This window comes from Amblyomma maculatum, chromosome 1 (assembly GCF_055883805.1).
Source record: "Amblyomma maculatum isolate TAMU_Amacu chromosome 1, ASM5588380v1, whole genome shotgun sequence".
Taxonomy (NCBI): Eukaryota; Metazoa; Arthropoda; class Arachnida; order Ixodida; family Ixodidae; genus Amblyomma; species Amblyomma maculatum.
This window is the reverse complement of record NC_139344.1, coordinates 87,595,492-87,614,308: the sequence shown is the minus strand read 5'-3', so window position 1 is coordinate 87,614,308 and position 18,817 is coordinate 87,595,492. Positions and strand designations below refer to the sequence as shown.

At 45.0% G+C, this 18,817-nt stretch overlaps 1 protein-coding gene across 1 annotated transcript in view; it reads left to right on the top strand.

The window, feature by feature from the left end:
• LOC146203097 (synaptotagmin-15-like) overlaps positions 1-15,728 on the top strand; it is a 319,979-nt gene extending 304,251 nt beyond the window's left edge. The window contains exons 10-11 of the mRNA XM_084588526.1: positions 8,425-8,626; positions 10,585-15,728. Of these exons, the coding sequence (XP_084444652.1) occupies positions 8,425-8,549 (125 nt within the window). The 3' untranslated portion in view covers positions 8,550-8,626; positions 10,585-15,728. The remainder of the gene's footprint in view (positions 1-8,424; positions 8,627-10,584) is intronic.
• Positions 15,729-18,817: the final 3,089 nt, after the last annotated feature.

Below are 18,817 nucleotides of genomic sequence, written 5' to 3'. Positions count from 1 at the left end.
ACGTGCTCTTAAGGCAATAAAAACACTTGCAAAAGAAGGACGTTCCGCTGGTCCACGTAGGGTTCTAGAAAGACTGGGACTAAGCCTGCGAAGTTTCACTTTAAGTGAACCGCGCTCGGACCACTTTCACAGCCGCCATCGCGCGGCCGGGCGGCAAACAAGGGTGTCGGCACTTCATTACGGAACCAGCAGAGGGCACATGCGGGCTCCGAGACCTGGAGTGCCCGAGGGAAAAGGACTTAAATGAGAAGGAGGGAGGGCAAATTCTTCGGAAGGCGGAACACAGCTGTATTTTTTTTTTATTACGCAAGCTTGCCATAAGGCATATTATAAAAATCACTCACGCCTTTCTTTCCATTGGACAACATCCGAAGACATGGATATTTTAGGTGGCACGATCACCTTGCTCTTCGACTTTTGGCACATATGAGAAAGGATCACATCTTCAGGCACACCGCAACCAGGCATAGCGAACACAGTTCATAGCTCTACACCTTTTGAATCTGAAGTAACTGATACCAAAAGCGGCGGACTGCTGTGCGCTCCGAAGTCACATTTTTCCTGGCCTCCCCAACACACGATACATAAATGGGAGAAAGCGAGTATCCCGAGGACAAGTACCAACCACCTCGTTTGAGTCCGTACATCCTTCGTTTCTTTCTTTCTTTTTTTTTTTCAAAACCACTACTTCAGGGGGTTAATAAAAAAACCATTAGGCATCTAGGAATACATCGGAGTAGGTTTGATGAATTTATCTCGAGAAGCGAGTACGAATCTCATAGCTAGCTATCGCCGCACTATATCACCCAGAGTGTTTAACTGCCACTCTCGTGTTGTGGTTATCAGTCGTAAGCATTGGACATTTGAAGTGCAACAACGTTCCTGACCAAGGTCCTTGGTACATGTAAACAACATTCGACCGCCTTCAAGGCCTACAAGGAACAGTTTTGTCACTTGACAGCCACTGGCTTGAGTGACAAATTGTGACTCTGCTCCTCGTCCCCTTTTCTCCTTCCCTCTTTAATCCCTTTTTCCCCAGTGAATAGTAGCCAACTGGAAGCCTTTCTGGTTAACGTCCCGGCCTTCCCTCCTCTTCTCCATCTATCTATTTATCGATCTATCTATCTCGCTATGAACTGCATGTCATCACCTTAATTCGTCAGGTTACATCCGTTCGCGATGAATTCAGAACACACCGCTATCTCATTGCCATCTGAAGGTGCGTTAAGCGGTCCTAAAAATTTATAATGCGCTATACCACTAAATTCATAAGTCAGATATTTCAGGGACCTTTCCCTGAAGCGTTACCTTGAAATTCTAGCCACGAACCGAAAGCGAATGTTCGTGACGTGCTTTCGCAGGTTCTTCGCATCCCTCCAACTTAGCGAAATCGACTGCAATTTTTTTTCCTAAATTAATGAACGGCGCATTTTTTCATAGACACTGAAATGTTATTTTCAGGTTACTTTTCATCTCAAGAAATTCAAGGTGGCGCTCACTGCGTGCTGTCTGGTAACATCGATAAACGTTTCTGCCCTTTCTTTTCTACGTGTGTGGGTTCAGATTCGTTGAAGAATGAAAACTGTTCTGGCTTATATTAGATTCATTTTATTTTCCTTCAAGAAGACATTTATGAACAGAAAATTAGTTTCTAGCTTTTATGGTTTGGTTTGGTTTGGCTTGTGGATCTTAGCGTCCAAAAACCGACGCGGACTATGAGGGACGCCGCAGCGTAGGACTCCGAATTAACCCGACCAGCTAACGTTCTATAACTCGAGGCGTTTGAAATTAATCTGGAGTCCTTACCTACGGCGTGTTATAATTACACGTATATTTTTATGGTCGCATTGTACTTCCATCAAAAGCGGCAAAATATCATTCTTAAAAATTAAAATGGGCCGTAGCTTCAGAAACTTGCTGGCCTTAAGTGTACCTTTTCACTGTCTTCACTAATTCATGATGCTATCTTCACGAAACATGGACGCAGTACTGAGTAACAATGAGTTCCAAAAAATGTAAAAGTAAGAAAACAGTGGCAAACCTGCGGGAAAAGAAGGCAAAAAATTAACTCCCGGGCCCTGCATAAACAGCCACTGCATGTTCTGGAACTTGAGAAGAAATCTATCGCTTATGCACATGAAAGCAGTACTTACACACCAGCTTGATACGCATCATGTTTAAGCTGTCGGTAGCATTCACACACCTCCTCATTGTGCCTACCATGCTGGCTGGCTAAGCTAAAATGCTTTTATTTTCAATCTTATGTCTGCTTACAGGCATCTGATATATTCCAAGCCTGAGTATGTCAGAGCAGAAATCAAAACTCGGATCGTTTTAGTAGATATTAGGGGAATCATCTTCGTTCCGTGAGAAAAAAAAAAAAAAAAAAAGAGAAGGATTTTCAAAACTTGTTTAGGATATTCTTTCGGCCGGTCGACCTCATTTAAAAGAAGGAATGTATACTTGAACCGCATAGTTGTTTCAAATTATTTTGTTGTTCGAGTAAAAGGTCCCTGTTTTACAAATCGTTGTGCATTTTTTTATTGGGAAGCTAGTCACGGTTGCGGTTAGCCGTTTAAGAGCCACTGAATTGATTTCTTTCAAACTTTGCAGAAGCGCGGTAACGTAGGCACGAGAGTGAAACATATGAATTATTTTGCATAATTTCTGTAGAGTTGCAGTACGAGACGAAAGTAAAAACAGGTAATATCAAGCAGACTTCCCTAAACAAGCAATCTGTTTCGGTTTCTTATATGTCAACCTACTATTCCGGGGTAATACGCAAAATGCACGAATAGAAATAACGTTTGAGATCACTGCGATCCGCATTGGGGAATACGTGAGAATTCTTTGTGGAAGAGAGAGCAGACACGGAAAAAGAAGAGGCTTCCGGTTTGTGACGTCACACTATGACGTAACACTCCATGGAAGTTGGGTACCACGTGACTCCCCTTGGACGTCGACATTACCCCCTTGGCTATTTCAACGTCTAATTGACTTAATTGGCTCTAATGTATTAAATAATTACTCCGCATGCACCAAAATTTTTCCTCAACGAGATTTTTCATCCTCTATCTAGTCCAATCATTCGTTTTCGTATCTCTCGTTTCGTTCGAACGTAATCCTGCCGATGAACATCTGGCGACTCGACCTTGAAAACATACCCACTTAATGCTTACGCATTAATAATGCATTTTGGGTAACGAACTTATTAGACGGAGCATTATAAAGTGAAGTGCATTCACAAAATTTATTCTCAGATAAGTCGCCAAATCACGAGATGAAAACGTGGCGCGCAGGCCCAGATTGATCTCGAAGGCATGCAAGGATTTACATTGCTGGCATCTTATGCAGTGTGCTCTGTGCAGTATGACCAGTGCCAGAAAAAAAAAAGAAAAAAGGCACGTCGCATCTGGTGGATTTATGAGCCCCCGTGTATCCGGTACAGGCGAGGTCCGTCTAAAATAGAACAAATTGTTAAGACGCAACTAACGATTAAGCGCCAAGTACGACTAAGAAGTATATATAGTATTGTGTGTTTTTACGGCAGTTTTTCTCTGCGTGCGAGATTTCTGATTTTTTTTTTTTTTTTTTTCAGTATGGATGACGCTTTGCAATAAGGTTCTTCAGTTACAACCGGCTGCCTTCTTTCAAAATCATAGCCCGTTTGAAGCAGGTCCAGCAAAGATTAGTAATATTCACAGTGAAAACTGTCACCAGAATTGAAGATTGGGCCAGTTCGTGACTGCAAGAAACGCTGTAAAACAAGAACTAAGAGAAGTATTAACTGTTGAGAAAGGGCGGCAGCGTTTTATCTGGAAACCTGCTTTTGTTCCTTGTATTTTAGTTCTCCTTTTAAAATACCCTAGCCATTTGAACAGTGATGTGAATTTGTACAGAGGTCATAGTTATTTTCTGTTTCTCTCAGAGGAGCCACAAATCTGTCACCAATTAATTCACCATGGCCGCTCACAACAGAATGAAACCAGCAGTTTACCCACAAGCCGCGTTGTTGTTAGAGTGCGAATGCCGGCAACTGCCTTCTCAATGGGCTCTGCGTGTGGCGCTGTAGGCTAGGCAATCAGTGAGAGGTGACCTGCTAGGGACAGAACTTTTACGTGAGTCTCGTATTTAGACGTCCAACCCCCCCCCCCCCCCTTCTCTTTCCTTCTTTTTTTTTGATGATTATAGCTCAAGAGCGCACTCAAAGAGCCTTGGGGCAATTTCCTTGGAAACAGCCTATACGTACACGTCCTATACGTTGTGTTAATAAATGACCGCGAGCACCTGCTTGCCTCCATTTGTTTACCTCCCTTCAAAAGCACCCTGCCCTGTTTTGAAAGCAAGCCAAGAATCACCTGCTCGTATTTTGACAACATTGAGCTAGGAATGGCGGCCTTCCCCTGGATTTGGTGTCGCTGTTCAACGCGCATAGCATCGCCGGAGTCGAAAAAATGCTTTCTAGAGCGCACTAGGCGATCTCCACTTCTCCTATCTCTGCAAGTTGCTGACGCACAACTTAAATGGATATCCTGAACTAAAGCAATAAATCGTTGTTCAAGGCAGTCACCGCATATTATTTATCTCGGTTTTTATGCGAAGGCTCTAATATTTTTACCGCGTGATATACCATGAGGATAACGACGTTCCGCCCCTGTTGCTAACTTGAGGCTACGGTAATACCGAAAATCGACAGCGGATGAAGAAAGGCGACTGGAAGAGGGAGGGAAAGCGGGGCCGGACGCATGGGATCGGAGGAGAGAGAGAACACTTATCGAGGCCCAGTTTCGCTTCTCCTTTTGCGAACGTGGTACCAATCGAATCTTCCACCACCACGCTTCGAACACTATCTGTTCTCCGGCGCCGTCACGTCGGGAGAACGGGATTCGCGCCCCAGGGCAAGAAGAGCGAGCGAACTGGAACAGCCGTAGTCTAGCTTCAAAAATATTAACCCCGATTTAGTTATCTCCCGCAAACGCATTGCAGGCGCCTTGTCACAGTCATTTTGGTTACCTCTGTGTATCTTCGTTAATCTTGGCGATTGTGCTACTGGGATTAAATCGCAGGTTAAATTTAGGGCGGTCGATCTCTGTGATGCGGAGGAAATGCGAGAGCGTACGTCCTTTCGAATCCGCTCGAATGGTAACGAAGAGCACGTTGAAGATTTGCGTTATCTCCAAGAAGTTCTTTATAATCGATTTTTTTTTATATCCGAGTCTTTCGTCTCTCTCACGTACATGTCCCCCAAGAGACGAAAGTGGCGATTTGCCTGTGTCTACTCTGCTATCCTTCAACTGTGGCATGTGCCCCTCCGTTAACTCCCTCATGGCAACACCTGTTGCTCTGAGGCTTCACCCCCAGACAAGACGGCTTTGTCGCTAGGCACTAAGTGCTAGCGCACTAAAAACTAGGCCTTTCGCAGAAACCACGCTCGCCTAAGCGATTGCTCTAGAACAGGCGACTGCCCTTATCGGCGTCTCGAAAGCCCAATTTATCGCCTCAGAGGCGACTGCCCGATTGGGTGTTTCCTCTCACTGAATTTAAATTAGCTAAGCCGTAAGCGGCTTAGGCGGTCTTTCTTTTTACAGTGATAGCTGTAATAGCTTTACTACCGGCTATAAAAGGAGGCTGGTAGAGCGTCATCCGTGCTGCTGGCTTCAGCCGCGTGGAGCAAGACAGTTCATCTCGGTCAACTCACGGAGCGAGAAAGAGCGTCAGGTACCAAGGAATACCCCCTCCCCCCTTTCCTTTTCAAAAAGAAAAATAGGTACGTCTCAATAACCCCGAAAGCCAAGCCCCCCTTTCCTTTATGCCCAGCGTTCGACTTATATACAAGTAGAATATAGAAAGGGCGCTTGCTCATCCAATGGTTAGTCGCAGTTGGTGTAAAACGGCATCAGTGTTTTGAAACACTGGAGCGAATATTGTGTGAAGCGAAGCGCAAGGACGGAAACAAGGAATTATAACAAACACACTGTTCTAGAGGAAACTCCTTACGCAATGGCCACAAGCTGACTCTTTGTAAAACTGTCTTTCGAAGCATTTGGCAGCGTCCTGTGACTGCGAGCCCCAACCGACGGCAAAAGGTGGGTAGCAGGAACGGGCCATGGGTTGAGCTCATGGATGACTCCCAATTGGGGCCTACAGCTGCGCGTGGTAGGCTTCGCGGCGCGTGTTTGGCAGATGAACGCGTCCTATAGCCCCCTCACTCTCTAAAATGAATTCCGGAGCACCATTGATGCCGGCACTATATGGACATGAGACCAACGCTCTCGGGCCAGTGCCCGCAAACGCAGCCGGGGCTTATAGTGTCGTTGTCGGAATGGGACATATATATGGGGAGGCGGAGCCCCAGACGAGCAATGTAACAATAAAAGCAAGGGAGTAAAAATGGCTCATCAACTATCGCTGACTCGCGTTATGCAGTGGTAACCGTTCTGTGAGTGGGGCTTTTGTTTTGTTTTTTTCTGTTTTCACATCGCCGCTCCTTTCGGCATCTTGTTCGTTGTTGTTTGCTGAAACTTTATACCTAACTATTACAAACAATACAGTTCGCTAAAGGGGTGCTAAAGCAACACTTCTGCGTCATAAAGCGTGAATTTAAATTCTATCTCTGCGTAAACAGTTCGCGAGGCATTCCGATGCCAACTTGTAGTGGGTGTAACCTACAAGAACCGAATTAATTTCCTCGTTTCCATTTATTCCTGGTGAACTGTGCAGGATGCCTATACAAGGGAACAAATCGGTGGTACAGCGCTGCATCCAAGCTATCCCCCTAGTACTGTTAACATTGAATGGGGCACGCAAGTTCCCTCGGGCGTTTAGGCAGTTTCCTCGGCGCAACGTTGCCAAAATATTTCTCATCCCGCATATCCCCTTCTCGTAAATGTCTGCTGAAAACTGGACATTTGATAGAGCAGACGATGACATTTATTGCGCAGTGTTCAACTCTAGGGTCTATATTATCCAGGAATTAAGCTGAGCGGCAAGGAAATATTTCATTGCCTTTATTAGACCTTTCGTATTTTTGTCGCATTTCTCTCTTTTCACGGAGGTCGTCGATAGCATAGTTACGCAGCTTCCTTCAGTGGGTAATATATTAAGGCACTTCCGTTTTGTGGGGCATTTTATCACGGTTGATGCACTATCAGCTCTGATTCCTGTTTTTTTTTTTTTTTTTTTTTTTATTCGATGAGTGGAATTCCCACCAGGTATTTGTTCAGCGTCTTTTTCGCGCTGCTGTGTGCTCCAAGCAAGAGCGTCCAAGATGTGGAGTACAATGAAACTTCACTTGAACGAACTTCAGGGGACCTCATAGGAAAGAGTTTGTAGAAGTGAAATTTCGCTGAACTGAAATAGGTGCGTGGAAGCTTGTTTTCATTAGCTACAAGAAACATCGAGTGCTCAAATCATATCTAGACGCATTTATTTGTCACAACGCTCATCTTCAAGCGAAGAATGCAAAAACTTTTTGCGGAACTTTTGAACTCAGGACTGCAGTGGTCTTGAACTTAGTCACTGTGTTCAGGTTGTCGTAATATTTGTCCGGAACAGTCTGCTCGGCAGCAAAGGCCATTTTCTTCAAGCAGATCACTGTTAACCAGCATGTTAACCAGCTTGAAGTTAAAATGCCTAGTAGGTCAAAGCCAGCTACAGATTCGGATGGCCACTAGCTTGATTAGATAGCCAATGCAGTTTAAAGCTAAATGACGGCCACTTTCCGTCACGTGGTAATGAAACGCTGTTCTCAACCTAAAAATGTGCAGCAAAAAGTGCGGGTTGTGCTTGTTGAAGTGCGCAGTATGACGTGGGAGACGCAGGAAAATGTCGCTACTTGCCTCTAAAACTTGTTGCTGTTTACTACTAATTTTCGTATTTACAAGCCTTCTCTTGGCTTCAGTTTCTCCTTCAAATTCTAGACGAGCGCCCGCAACGCAGGGTTATTTCTCTGCACTGCAGTCAATATAAGAAATAATTATACTTTCTTCGTTCAACGTTTAAATATTTCAGAAAGTCCAAAGATAGGCACTTTAGCGAAGTACGCTTCGCTTGTTGCTGCAATCGGGATGGTCACTTCTTTATTTCCTAAGCATTTTACTCTGATTTCACACTTTACATCCCCCATATACCAACCACACAGTGGACACTTTTCCATACGAGCAATAAAGAGAAAGCTTTCAACGTTGCTTGCCCCACACATGCCATTGTAGCCTACAGAAATAAATCTTTCAAAGAAAAACAAAACAGAGAATACAAAATTTTCCGCGTAGAATACCTTACAAAAACTGGCGGCAGTTACGCATTTCTGGCGTATTCATCACATTGGCGCGACAGAAAAGCTGCCCATCGCAGTACACGACGAGAATTGTTTAGCGAGAGGATTGGAACATTCTGATCCCTTCCATCTGCATCCTTTTTGCGCAGACCGGTGCATCGGTCGCGTGGTGCTCGGCTCGTTCATGTTCGCCCGGGGCCTCGGGCAGCAGCACTGGACCGACGCCCTGGCCGCGGCGCCCAAGCAGATCAACCGCTGGCACCGGCTGTCCTGAATGTGGCTGCACCCTCCAGCCACCCCTTACCCCGACCGTTCCACCGCAGCAGACCCAGAAACGGATCGCGATCGCAGGTATGTCCGCATTGCCAGCCTGCAGTCTATCAAAGCGAATGTCGCGTAGCGCTACGCCCGATGCAGAAGGGCAAATTAGAACCGTTATACAAGCGTGGCACACGCATTGCCGGGCTTTTGTGAAGACGTCCTCTCACACATCACGGTGCCTAGCGAAAGGGGAGGGAGGCTGCTCCTGGCCCTACGGGGATCCTTTTTACTACAGTCGCAACAAAAACGGTCTCTAGCAAAATGCTAACGCGCACTGCGCCCGGCCCCGTGAAATAACCTGACGGAACACGTGGTTGACTTATCGAATCACTACTCTAGCTCAAAAGAATGCGTTGTTGGGCGAGTCGGTCAGACATATCTTCAAGGTATACTGCGCACACACAAAAAAAGGACGAGAAAGATACACAACAAGCGCAGACTCGCGACTGAAATTCATATGGAAGGAAACACATCTTATATGCTTTCAAGCGTCATATCTAATCCCATGCGCAGTTCAGAAATGTGCCTTCTTTTTCATAAAGGTTGATTGAACGGTCGCTTACACAATCATCCCCACGCTTACCAATAAAAAACAGCGTTTCCCACAACTTGAAGAATGTGGCGAAAAGATACGACGTGCCGGTGGTGCTTTCTGTACCGTGCAAATTGTCCTCGTTATGCCCGCCTATCATGTCCGAAGGGAAAGGTACGCAAGACTGCGTGAAGCGTCATGCCAACCCATATGTTAATTGTCGGAAGGGCGTTGTTTACGAGGTCCCCCTAACCTGTGGAAGGGCATACATCGGTCAGACGGGCAGATGTTTAAATGACCGCGTAAGGGAACACCAGCTTTCTATGAGGACTAAGACAAGGTCGAATTTAGCCTTGCACTGCGGCGCTTGTCCGGGAGCTACACGTGACAAGCCATGCCTACCTTTGCTGAAGAAAACAAAAATTTTAAAGAGAAGCAGAGACCAGGTCGCACGTGAACTTGAACTTGCCGAGGTGTTTTTCATTGGTAAGCGTGGGGATGATTGTGTAAGCGACCGTTCAATCAAGCTTTATGAAAAAGAAGGCAGATTTCTGAACTGCGCATGGGATTCGATATGATGCTTGAAGGCATATAAGATGTGTTTCCTTCCATATGAATTTTAGTCGCGAGTCTGCGCTTGTTGTGTACCTTTCTCGTCCTTGTTTTGTGTGTGCGCAGTCTACTCTAGCTCGTTTATGGGAATTGTTTTACAATAAAAATCTACGGCGAATGAACCGACATGTTAGCACATGGCCACGTTGTGAAGAGGACCTTAGTTACGGCCGTCTCACGGCAGTGAACGTCAGGTGGTTGGCAGATAATTCCAGAATGTCATTTGCACCCAACTGAAGCGTCAGTTATGCTTACCTCTTGCCAGAATACATGGCACGTGAACACTACTTTCACCAATTCAGTGACAGAGTTGCAATGAGCGTGTGACGCACCGGCTATTCACAAACATAATAAGGCCGTCAATTCTTACCAAAGTAAGAAAGCCGGTGTGCATTTGTTTCATAATACTGAAATTCGGAATCTTAAATATGCTGAAATATTTCTTGGAATTTTAGATATCGAATTTAATTTATTCCATTTTGTGAAAGAACTCTGTGTGTGTGTGCGTGCGTGTGCGTGTGTGTGTGTGAGTGTGTGTGTGTGTGTGTGTGTGTGTGTGTGTGTGTGTGTGTGTGTGTGTGTGTGTGTGTGTGTGTGTGTGTGTGTGTGTGTGTGTGTGTGTGTGTGTGTGTGTGTGTGTGTGTGTGTGTGTGTGTGTGCGTGCGTGTGCGTGTGCGTGTGTGTGTGTGTGCGCGTGTGTCACGTGCCTTGTAAAATTTTATTTGCAGGCAAGTGTGTTAGATGCAATTGAACAATATCGCTACTCGTCTTCAGTGGACTGTTCGCAAGCGCTAAACAAATATCCATTAGTCCTGACTGACACAAATATTTGGGCTTTTTGCAGATGCTGTCACGCGCCACAAGAGGGCCTACCGAATGCGTGCTGAAGCAGCGCTGTCATGTAGTGCCGTGTAACTTTGCTTGTGACCTGCTTTCAGTGTGACGACATGGTGCTTGTGCGGTCCCTACATTTGTTGTCTTAACCTCTCTTGATATCACGTGGTGTGTGCGGGTTGCCCGACTAAAATATGCTGATCTAATGCTGTCGAGAAAACCCATCCACTGTGCACTGCATTTATCTCTGCAATCCATGCGTCCGTGTGTGCATCGTTCAACCAAATAAGCGTCCAACACGAGACGATCGAAGCACAATCGCAGGGCGCTTCGTTCCGGTGTTTGAAAAGCAAAAGTGCTGCTTGGAGAGCTGTATAAATCGACAAAATCGACCATACCTTAGTATGATCATAATTGGAATGATCTGTAATATAAGAGATAGCCATTACTTCTTTCTGCAGTAGCTTTTCTCGCTAGGTCATACTCGTTGTCTAGTAGCCTGAAAGAATAGAGCATACCAAATTTCTGGTTCCTAATAAATTAAGTGTTTTTGTATAGTCATCGAACGGTACTGTGGTAAAACAGCTGAGGTAAGAAAAATGTCCCTTCGGCGTTGTTTTGGTGATAAAATCTGCTTATTAAGTCGTATTAACAAATATTACATTGTTCTTATACGACTCCGCCTGCTATTTTCAATGGAACACGCTTAATTATGTTTCAGTAAGAACTGTTGTGCAAACAGCGCTAGAAAAAGATAGCAGGGTTCGGGGACTCTCTTCTGAGAGTATGCTATAATTTATCGATATGTTACTTAATAATTCATGCAAAGTATGCATATACATCTTGAAGATTAGCGGACTTAGTGCGTCTACTTGGCAAGTGAATGTTAATGAAAAGCGATGCTCCCGGCATTGACCTGCCACTACAGTCACAGGTATTCAATTTCAATTAGTGTACATAAGGTCACAACTAAAGTATCGCTCGACTTTACAACAGATTTAAAATTTCACATTGCTGTGCAAATTTGGTGTAGTATTCGGCAGACTGCGATCATTTTCATTCACGCCCCTATTAAATGGCGAGAAACATTATTCACCTTTGATGTCGTTTACTCAAATTGAGGCTTCAGGTTTACTAGAGGTGTCCTAGAGTCTTTTGCCGTTTCACAGCATGGTTTGAAAACATCATCGCCAAGCTTAAACAGGAGCTATGAACGAACGAAATAGTCTGACACATGTATGTAATTTCGATAAATTTAATTTAGTTAGCATTAGGATGAATCACCTACTGCTCCTTTTCAGCGAAAATTCTAGAACACGAAAAAATAAGGGAGCACTTGCTTCGTGCATCTATTTTTACATAGAATAACCAGAGCACGGCTTCTAGGCGGTTACAATAAACGTGCATAAACGCACAATAAACGCACGCGATCCAACCCAGTTTGTGACATTTGCGGATGTGAGAACGAGCGAGTCGTATGTTTTGTGGTGTCGGATTTTTAACGTGATTTCAAAAAGAATAAATTCGCTTTCACATCAGCCGAGGGTGTTAGAAAGCGTGTGTTATCCAGTGGTAATAACAATTTTGCGGTGACCGCGTTTTTGGACTTGCAGTATGAAGAGACGTGCAAGTAGCCTCTTAGCATTGTAAACGAAAGGGAATATACCTTCAATACTGCTGAACACTTCTGTCACTTGCGTTTGTAGCAATGGCTTTCTCATAATTGAAAGAGAAGACTAAACAATTTTGTAGATAACCTAATATTTTTCTTTAACGGTGCTTAAAATGGTTCATTTCTGTCGTAACCCGGATCCTAAGCATAGCTAAATTCCCTTGAGTGCGGCAGATCTCAGTCTATCAATAACCTCTTCCGACTTCATAAGACACACTTGTTAGCGTCAACTTCTCCATCGGCTCTGCGTAATTGTTTGTTCTTGATCACGTCCGCAAATTTTGCGATGTGTTATGTCATTTTAGGCCACTCCTACGAGTTGTAAAACCACGTTCCTAAAATATCTTCGAACTCTAACGAGTTAATGCTAAGCTTCCAGCTTGTAGAAGTGGGAGGTTTTCGTGCACTAGCAAATAAGTTTTATTCCTTCTCGGACCAGTTTATATCATTCCGAAGTGGGCTTCTCCTAATTTTAGTTCGTTTAATGATCATGTTACAGTGGTTCACATTCGGTAAAGCGTACGTCTGCGCTTTGTTTTTTTTTTTTTTTTTCTCCACCACTTTACTCACTCGTAATCCCAGTTCATTCGGTGCCACATGTTACTAGTTTTCTATCTTTACATGTACCTGAAAAGTCTCTGTTGTCACCAATTTATTATTTTAATTGCTCTTAACCTCATCCAAGGACTGTCCGACTAATGTCCTGTAGTGGCAAGAACTCTAGATAGAAGGGCACTCGATATCGTCAGCTGCTGCCTATGCGATGAATAGAAATTTATCAATAGTTGACCTCATTGATGGTAATAAAAGAGAAAATTTCGCACTTTATAGTTTGCATACAACCAATCAGCACACAAAATATTCTTGCCGCTAGTGCGGGGCGAAACAGACATGTAGTTCAATAAAATCATTTGCTACAATAGTTGGCTTGTTAAACAAAAACGTAAAGTTCTGCAGTGCTAAAGAAAGAAAAATTTTAAACCTAGGTTAGTTTCAGCTCGAGCACCTTGTATGCATTATCATTCAAGAAATTGCCTACAAGAGGGATCGCATAATTTGATCTCTAGGTATTTCCTGAAATTTTCCGAGCAAGCTGCATGTCTGCTCTGTTGAATGTATGTTAATATACAACTTATACAGAGGACTTGACGCAGTGACGCGACCTGGAGACAAAGGCCTGTCTCCTTCCCTTTCCTGTCTATAACTTTGGCTGCAGTGTTACAGAAAGTCGCCAGCGAGTGTAGGTAGTTCTTCGGAAAACGTATAATCATGGGCACAGGCATATAAGCCATGTGTCAAACTCCCAGGTCGTTTGAAAGCTGTCTGCTTCATCTGCTTTTTTTTTTTCTGGTTGGTCCGAAAAAAAAAGAAAAAATGAAAAAAAATTATTGCAACAGATTAATTTTTGCAGCAAGAAGGAGCTAGTCATGTTACACTGTAGGCGATATCCAACACCAACATGTCTCATAACACGAATCGATATGTTCCTCATGCAAATATGTGCACACCCCTGGTGAACAATAATCAGGGTGGCTCGTCGAATTTAGAAGGCGCGGGCAAAGACAAGGCATGACCGAATTTGTCAGGACAAGCGCTTCTAATAACCAGTTCTGTCGCCTCCTTGCCTTCGCCTGCACTCTCCGAATTCGATATGCTGTACCAACTAGCCCAAATCATGCTGTATTTTTGTTTACAGTTCAATATTCTTGTTCTAAAAGCTGGGAAAGTGCTCTTTTGTCGAGAACCACACCACTGTGCATCCACACTTTTACGGGCGGGCAGTAAGTTCGATATGTGTTGCTAATCAAAAAACGGAATCGTTTCCTCCACTGAGATGATGTACTGTGTAGAGAGGACAAAAATTTGATAACGCAATTTTTGTTTTGAGTCTTTCATTCTCGGAGTCTGGCGGGTAGCACAGGTCCCTCCATGAAGCATTCGCTGACGTGACCTAGATTCTGCAAGCTGCCTGGTTTAGTGAATGACACTGAGATGGGACTGACAAGAAAAATTCTCTCCTAGAAGGCCGAATGGCGCCGCGATGACGACTGACACGTCTCTCAGGTTGATGGGTAACGTGGGAAAACGTACCTCTTACACACGTGCCACCGACCTTTTCAAGGCAGTAGCTTGTGTTTGCTTTTCCACCTTGCTGCACCTACTGAACGTCCACGTGCGATACAGACAGGAATTACGAGTTTTCTCAATTTATTTCATTACGCCACTGTTACACTCGAACAAGCTGCCCGAAAGATGTTGTCAGTCATCTTTTCTCTGCATTTCAATAATAATTTAGCTCTTGGCACAGTTACTTTATTATGTTAAAAAATATATATATAGAAACAGTTTTTTCAATAATGAGCTGATGGTCGGCTTCAATTGTGCCCTTCTAACAATTGTCCCCACGAAAAGCAAACTTCTGGTTCACTTAAAACATAGCGCGCAAGTCCAGCTTTCTGATATCCTGGTTCAGCCATTTTCTTAAATTCTAATGGTTGACGCTTCCCGTTAGACACATGTCTTTTTAAGCAAGTTTTTTTTTTTTCTTTAGGGGGAACAGAGTTGACTTCTCCCATCGACTTAAAAGCTGAGCCAGTCTAAAACGCGCGCCGTTTTGAGCACACCGCAGACTTTTTGACGATAAGGCTGCTTCAGTTAGCATTCCTTGTCCTCTTGCTTGTGGTTTCCGGTACCGTATAACTTCGCATACTTAACTAGCTCGGAGCAATAGCTGTCTTAGCTGCGTAGTCACTTCGCGCATTCTTGTATTGTGCACATCTATCTGTATCCGTGGATCCCCAGCACGACATTATTGTGCACAACTATAGGCAGATATCTTGTAGCTGGTTTGGGAATATTTTTTCTCTTTAAAGACTATGACAGTGCCGTACAAATTCCTGAGAAGCATTATCGGAAAGCGCATGTATGACGAAACAAATGTATTACTTGTCATCATGCAAGAGGCTTCCAGTTCAGATAGAGGAACCCGTATATGAAAGATACATATTTTTGTGAACGTCGTGTTGTTAGCTGAGTCACTTCTAAGCAGATAAGAGGCCGGGTTAAGATTGTATTCGCTGGCAAAAGATGCAATCATATGTAGAAACAAAAAATTACTACAATGCGTAGGTCGCCGCTCGGCTCTCGTGGGAACGTAGCGAGACAGACATCTGATAAAGTCGCAGAACGGCTGTGTAAAATAAGCGAGATATTTAGATGGAATCTTTTCCCGGCCTCTTAACTTGTTTAGGAGAAAAACATTTTGAATATTTCCACTATTTCACTACAATATCGCGCAGAGTATCACCGGTGAACTGTAAATACCTTTGATGTTTACCATATGCCTGCTACAAAGTTGTAACCCGTTATCACATGTATTCTGAAATGCTCTGCCCGTGCTTTCAAATGCGTTTGTCCACATTATATTCGTGCTTTGTTACCACCGTCCATCAAAAAAAGTAATAAAAACAATTAAAAGGAAACCATCGTGACTGCGAGCCTCAGCTCTTTTTCCTCGTGATTTTATTTTGCTTCAAAAAGTGCTTTCACTTTGCGCTCTCACATATCGCTGTGTGTAGTATTAGAGAGATGTGAATAAATGTGCGCATATGAGCTCACCTGACGAAATCGGTGCTCGTCTCTCGCACCCTTCCAATCTTGCGTCAGGACTCTGCCCAAGTTTGCACGAGAGAGTGCGAACCTAGATGTCTAGAGGCTGCAGGCACACTGCTTCGCACTCAGCTCTGATGAGCCCCGCTTTTGTTGTCGTGACATTTTATTGCGCCACATTTCTAAAGCACTGCATGCACAAAAGGTCAGGTGTTGGCGTACGCATTCTGCTGTGAGGACCAATCAAGGGCACGCTCCCTTCGTTGCTCCCCGTCACGTACTCGCACGTGAGTCCGCAGCCGCCTGGAGTCCCACCCTTTCCGACATGGGAGCAGTTATCTGCACACGGAGTCAAACAAACAGTCGCCGGATCGGGTTGCTGCCTCGACTCTGGGTCAGTGAGCAAGCTCAGCATTAACGCCCTCCTTCTCAAGCGCGTAGTATGGAGCTTCGGGGGTCGGCCCGGTAAACACATTGTCGTGGAGCCGGCAGCGCTGTGTCTGCACGGCAGCCCCAAGATGCGAAAACATTTGGGCTTTGCATCGGCAGCCCTTACGCTGCGCCGGCACATTTATCAAGGCGCCCACGCAGCCCCTGCGCGCCGGCACGCGTCCCCCCGACAGCCGCACTGTTCGTCGGCGGCGTCGTTTACAACCGCGCAGTAGAACCAGCGGTCCGAGCCGCGCCGCAAAGCCGTCCGGTCTTCGGGCCGCTAAATTTAGCCGCATGCGAGCTGAACAGGAAAAGCAACGCCTGCCGGCGTGGTTCCCTGTCGCGCGCAGTTTTCCCTGGCCGCAAAGTGCGCTCGGCTAAGGCGGCTGGGAGCGCCGCGGTCGCACTGTCCCGCGGTGTTCCGGGCCGGCTGCATCACGCCTCCCCCACCCCTTCTCCCCCCGAGCCCTGAACAGCTAGTCCGCAGAAGCCTAGACCATGGAATTAAGAACTCACTAAGCATATATGTAGCGGTACTGAACTGCGCAGTAGTCGATGCGCGATTGCAGGTTGGAACAATTTCATACGCCAATGGGCGACGGACCCAAGCCCCCCTATCTCTGCCTAGAAACTTTCGCGTATAGATTCATACATTCCAAACTTTCTCGCGTCCTTAAAATGAAACGATTCCTTAATTGGCCGTAGCGATATAATCAAATAAATAAACTAACGAACCTGCAGTGCAGCATAGCAGAAATAATCTCGTTAGTAATACAGCTCAAAGATCAACATTGAGAGGAAGAATTCCGCAGTGGGCGCCGGCGTAGACGTGATACGTCACAAAAGTACGAAAAAAGAAACTGCGTACATGTTCGTCCACAGGCCCGTATGAGACGAGAAAACTACACCGCTACGCTTTTTTAGACTCGTACTTCTTAAGAGCAGTACTGTGTCGCATGCCTAAGACTTGGCATGGTTTCCAAAAAAGCTTTGCGCTACCCGTCTGTCGTGTGGGCGACACGGCTCACCCCGATGACAGCTTTCCTTGGCCTTTAAGCGTGTGTCGCGCCTTCACCGCGGCGCTGGACATTTCTGTCTTCCGCTTCCACAAAAGCCAGCGCGTGCGAGTCATGAAACAGAAAATAAAAGTCCGCGAAGAAAAAAAGAGGCACAGAGTCGGAAGAAACAAAAGCCTTGGCAACTGGCACTGCAAAGAACGTCCCTCACTTTTCCAATACGAACATTGTTGCATTGTTGAAATTGATACGCCAGTTTTAGGGTATCCGCGTGGTCGTTCCGTTTTAGCTAACCTTGCAAAAGATCGAATCGTATTTGTAGTATTTATGCTCACAGGATAATGACCTCCTCGATTTTACCCCTATAGGTGGCAGCATTGATGGGCCTGTCGGGAACAAAGGCTCAAAGCCTGCGACCGCTAATAGCCAGGCTGCTCATTATGTATCCATAATTTCAATGACTGAGAACTAGTGAACCCTAGGGCAGCGACTTAGTCGCGTAGGCTCTATATCTGCAGAAGCCCGCCTGCTTTCAAGGTCACTGAACAGACCTAGGCCGACGCGCAACTGACGCTAGGTGCCAGCACCTATTAAGCTAGAATGGTTCCTGGTCCCATGCTTACGTGTCCTGGACATTTTTGTTCCCCACGTTACGCTGGAAGAAAGATAGGTATGTCACTCTAGAGACCCAGTTGTTACGTTGGAGAACATTTGGAGACGAAAATGAAAATGCTTCCGAAACTCTCCGTACATCACAGCATCTATAGGGCTCAATCACGTGAGTACCAAACGGGACACAATTTTTTTTCTCAATTTTACCAGCAAAACACAGATTAAGAAAGGTTACAATGCCCCAGTATACCAAGGAATCCCATTTCATACGTTCTTGCCTCTTTATGCGTGTCTTGCTCAGCCATTGCAAAAAAAAAAAAAAAATGATGACGAAGGCATACAGGTATGTAAGCCTTGTGAAAGAGGATAACAAAGGATTTAATGCTCTGGCGTCCTTTTTACTGGCTTGGGTCTGCATTATGACATTTAAAACATTTTCTGGGGCCATATAACATCGCCGTCTTTTCCAGTAGATTAGATCAACAAATGCAGTCACTTGCATAGTTCACCAATGACTAACCAAAGACGCTGCAGGTAAACGAGTCTTCCTTCGAGTTTTCTTATGAAATGAACAACATTCATTTAGTGATGATTACCAACTTTCTCAAGCCTATTCACTTCTTAATTGTTGTTTATGCTTCTTGGCGAATATCCGCGATCCTTGATGCGCGCGCGCGCGCGCGCGCGTGTGTGTGTGTGTGTGTGTGTGTGTGTGTGTGTGTGTGTGTGTGTGTGTGTGTGTGTGTGTGTGTGTGTGTGTGTGTGTGTGTGTGTGTGTGTGTGTGTGTGTGTGTGTGTGTGTGTGTGTGTGTGTGTGTGTGTGTGTGTGTGTGTGTGTGTGTGTGTGTGTGTGTGTGTGTGTGTGTGTGTGTGTGTGTGTGTGTGTGTGTGTGTGTGTGTGT